The 4,745-nt window shown below is 33.1% G+C and overlaps 1 protein-coding gene across 1 annotated transcript; it reads right to left on the bottom strand.

The window, feature by feature from the left end:
* Window positions 1–4,198, bottom strand: LOC137806552 (ADP-ribosylation factor). Its single transcript, XM_068606748.2, is given in 8 exon segments — window positions 1–270; window positions 548–583; window positions 586–629; window positions 715–833; window positions 2,230–2,349; window positions 2,463–2,533; window positions 3,289–3,458; window positions 3,993–4,198. Coding segments are annotated over 7 exon segments (573 nt in total). The 5' UTR covers window positions 3,437–3,458; window positions 3,993–4,198; the 3' UTR covers window positions 1–235.
* Between the last annotated feature and the right edge of the window lie 547 nt (window positions 4,199–4,745).

A 4,745-nucleotide genomic window follows, 5' to 3' on the forward strand; every position in this document is an offset into this window, starting at 1 on the left:
TAAAAACTCAAAATGGGATGGCGCCTAGATTGGTATCAATTACAGTTATAAACATTGAATCCAAACCCAATAAAAAAGCTCAAAGTATTAGACATCCCACGAAACAAATTCCTACTATAATTTTAGCCATCAAGATGTGTCCCTAATAAACCAGAAAACATAAAAACATAAAGCCAATTTGTCTCAGAAGAGGACCAAAAAACAAACTAGATAATATTCACCCCTGCATCCAGAATTACGAATCCACAAGACTCCCAAAAAGCACTAAGCCTGCGAAGATATACATTCATAAGGAAAAAAATCAGATAAATTCCATAAAACATACATCATTTCCCGATTGAAAAAAATCAGAAAGCCAACAAATAGGTATATTATGATGATATATAAACGAATTTTTAATTTAGGATTAAGCGGTTAACGAGATAAATGCATGAATTCAAGCAGCTTGTATAACGCACAGTGAATCTCAACACCCTCCATATAAAAGCATTTTTAATCAATATTCCCAATGCTCATAAAATAATGCAAAAAAGAAATCAGTACGTACCTTGTTGGCTATGTTGTTGGAAAGCCAGTCCAAACCCTCATAAAGACCCTCCCCAGAGGTTGCACAGGTGCTCTGGATGTACCTGAAAGTAAAACAGAAGTATGTTAAATTTCACAAAGATTGCTTTCAGTTCTAGTCAAGGGTGTTGTTGTGATCAAAATATTTACCAGTGGCGTTGTCTGAGAGAGTGAAGACCCAGCTTGTCAGTAATTTCAGCAGCATTCATTGCATTGGGAAGATCTTGTTTGTTAGCAAATACAAGCAATACTGCATCTCTCAGTTCATCCTGAAAAGATAATTGAAATTAACTTTTGAAAAATCATACCATTTCATCACAAGATAATAGAAGGCAAAAGTAAAGGCGTCAATGAATCAGGTCATAATGTCATTATTTACATTAAGGTAAAGCTAAACAGGCCAAACAATAAGAAGCTATCTTCCAAGGGAGCTTAAGTAGTATGAACTGACAACTAAACTTAGAAATATACCACAAGACATTAATTACAGACATTACAATCCCATAAAAACAGGTCAAATAAACTAAGTAATTATAAATAAAAATGCTCTGTTGTGAACACCTCTTAGAAATAGGAAAACACCCATTTTTTTTATTCAAAAAAACATCATTTGGAAAACTAATATAGCATCACTAAAAGCGTAGTATCTGCAGCAGCATAGTCATATCAATAGAAGAAACAGAAAAAATGCACACTGCATCAGTTTGAACAGTTCTTTGTTTCCAAAATATCAAATAAGCAATGATATATACATATTTACATCAACAAACAGAAAAACTCCTTTTAGATTTAATATGATAATTAAAACTCAATCTTCAATAGTTTATAACTTTACCGAATTCGGTGATCTTACATCTCATCTACAAGTGAAGGAAATTATTGTTCAGGTGAGTACAAAGAAAACGAGTGAGGATAGAGAAATTTTGAAATTGGAACTAGCAAGAAAAATTTAGAAATTGTTTCCTAAAGTTGACTTTTCCCTGTTCTTTTACTTCACTGTCTAAACCCAAACAAGAAAATATTTCTAATTTAAAATATTTTCCCTACTTTTTTCTCTTGCATCCAAACATAGGGCAAATGTCAGATGAATCTATAAGCAGAAAAAAAGTGGCCTTTGAGTGGCTTCGACTACCCAACAATCTGTAAAAAAAATTGTGTAATGAAACTAAAAACAGATTAGGGCTGGACATAATTTACAAAAGAAGTCGCCCTTCTTCCTTTTGTTAGTGCATCTTTCTCTTTCTCCCATGCTTCTATTTCCATTGGTCAACAACCAACCACAGCTCATTTTTTACTAAGAAAGTCTCTCCATCATCATAGAGCAGAGTGACGAAGTCAACCCTATGCTATGATGACTTTGGTATATTTCCCATGTCTTTCTTGGTTGATAAATCCAACCGTAGATTTTCAACAAACAAAAGTCTTTCTTCACTTTTCAGAGAACAAGAAAGTTTTCTTTATATAGATAACCAATCCATTTTCAAATATAGTTGGAGACTTTACCCAAGAATGGGTTAAAATAAATGGAAAGATAGGAACATGGAAATAGATCTGATACCAAAACAGACAACCTATTTTAATTGTTGTGCTTTCTAACAGGAACAGACACGAAAACATAGATATGAAATAATTTGACCCGAAGAGCCAACCTAAATTGACTAGTACCTCATTCAACATCCTATGCAACTCATCTCTGGCCTCAACAACTCTGTCCCTGTCATTGCTGTCTACAACAAATATCAGACCCTGTGTGTTTTGGAAGTAGTGCCTCCACAAGGGACGAATCTGCAAAAGAAAACATGTGTATTAAGCTACTGACCTCTAAGACACATATAACTCAGCACCTTGAAGGCTTTATCAAGACATTGTCAAGAATGTATAAAGATCAAACTTTACACCTTGTCTTGGCCACCAACATCCCAAACAGTGAAGCTAATATTCTTGTATTCCACAGTCTCCACATTGAACCCTTAAACAATTAAGAGAAATAAAAATAAGAAAAAATACAATTGAGAACAAAAGCACAGATGAGCTTACAATTTCACCTAATTACTTTTGTAACAAAAATAAGTATAGGAACTCTGTAGATTGTATTTAGTATGCTTGAGGTTCCAGATATGAACAGTTAATAGTTCGTTATAGTAGTATCAAAAGTTAATTAGAATAACTATGCAGTTAATTAGAGATCATGGAAGGACTGAGGATCTGGTTAGGGGTAGAAAAGGAGTGACATTCTGTCCTGTATCAATTGGGAGCTGAGAATGATCTCTGTTGTAGAAAGAGGAAACCTTGGAGGAGAGACTTTTTACCTTGCTCTTTTCATTTTCAATTAAGAAATACAACATTACTACTTTTCTATTTTCTTCTCAGGGTTCCTATAAGACTAACATGAGGTAGTGAGCGATAATTGTTATAAAACATTACCCCGATTTCATATAGCGCATCACAAACTGACGAATCTCTGAAATAACCAACATCATTTCATATCATATCTCAGTCTTCAGTTTTTCAAGGTTTCATTACAGATTCAATAATTTATTATTCATCTTAAAAGTGTAATAAGCTCTGAAATCAGTTATTTAACTAATTTAGTCCTACTACAAGTTGTTACTAGATCAATATTGAAAATGTAAGCAGATTAAAATTCTATTGGGGATATATTACACACACATATATTATATGATATAATACAACCAAAATCAAAATCAAAATCGGAAAACTTACCAATAGTAGGAATTGTTGTAACGATCTCTCCAAGTTTGAGCTTGTACAGGATGGTGGTCTTACCAGCGGCATCAAGACCAACCATCAGAATTCGCATTTCCTTCTTGGCAAAAAGCCGACTGAAAAGCTTGGTGAATGTCAACCCCATTTCTCCTTCAGCTAGCGGATCCCTACATTAACAAATTGCACGGAACATAAACAGAACCGAACTTTTTTCCGCAGCAAAATCTTAACCAAATCATTTCATTCACGCAATAAACAAATCCCAAAAATAATAGTACAAAATCAAATTAATTCAACATTAATTAATTCGTCGACAGACAACCAAATCAGCGACACTGGACTCGGTCAGATCTCAAGCCAGGCAACAAAAACAGCAACAAGCATTTTGATCCGCCCCACCGCAAAATCATCACACGGAAACCGAAACGGATCGCAAAACGAAAAACGAAACCAGGAACTTTACACGACGCGGATTGAGAAAAGAAGAACGATCTGAACATCCAGGTCCCGAAACCCTCAGATCGAACGATTCGCATATATTTCAAACAGCGGCAAAAGCCAAAAGCATCGAAGTAAACGATAAAAGCAAATCCCAAATTGAACAGCGAAAAAGATGAAAACATGCAAGCGATACAAAGCATCGAAAAGAGAAATGATATTAAGGAAGGAGGAAGAGAAGAGATTGGAGAATTTGAAATTACCTTGAGGGATCTCGAACCAGAGAGCGTAGAGAGAGAAAAAAAGAAGAAGAGAGAGAAGCGAAGAATGCTTTACAAAAACGCAAAATGGAATGAAAGGGGGTTTTATAGCAGAGACAAGAACGGGGGTACCCGAATTATATGCGCGTTTTGTATCAAATAACCATTGCACCCTGCAAATTGCAATGCATCTCACGCTTAATTCTTTCGAACATTCCAAAAACGTAATGCCCCTTTTAAATAATTCAAATTCAAATACCCTAAACTAACATCTCTAATTTCAATTTAATCCAATTTTTTCATATCATAAATTATTATAATGTGTTAAATTAAAACCATTTTTATAATTATTTATGTTTAATACGTTTATATAAATATGTGCTGTGTTATCACTTAATTAGAAATTAATTGAATAAAATTATTTTACTATTATAATTGTTTATATATTATACATAAAAATATTTTTAATTGATTCCAAATTAATTTAGGTAAATTTAGTATTGAGGTTGTTTTTTTCTTTAAAGTTGGTCTAAGGGCGATAGTAATATAGGTAATGATTTACAATTTTTGAAAACTGTGTATTTTCTTTTATATGAGAGTTCTTAAATATTTATCCTTAAGTAATTAGAATCTAATTACTAGAATAGTAACGTATTAACTTGATTATGTCAATAACATATTATAATAATTCAAATATTAATGGTAATTGTTTTATATAAATAAGTTTGGAATTATCTTGGGAAGGATAAACACACT

Source organism: Phaseolus vulgaris, chromosome 3 (assembly GCF_051622355.1).
Source record: "Phaseolus vulgaris cultivar YP4 chromosome 3, ASM5162235v1, whole genome shotgun sequence".
NCBI lineage: Eukaryota > Viridiplantae > Streptophyta > Magnoliopsida > Fabales > Fabaceae > Phaseolus > Phaseolus vulgaris.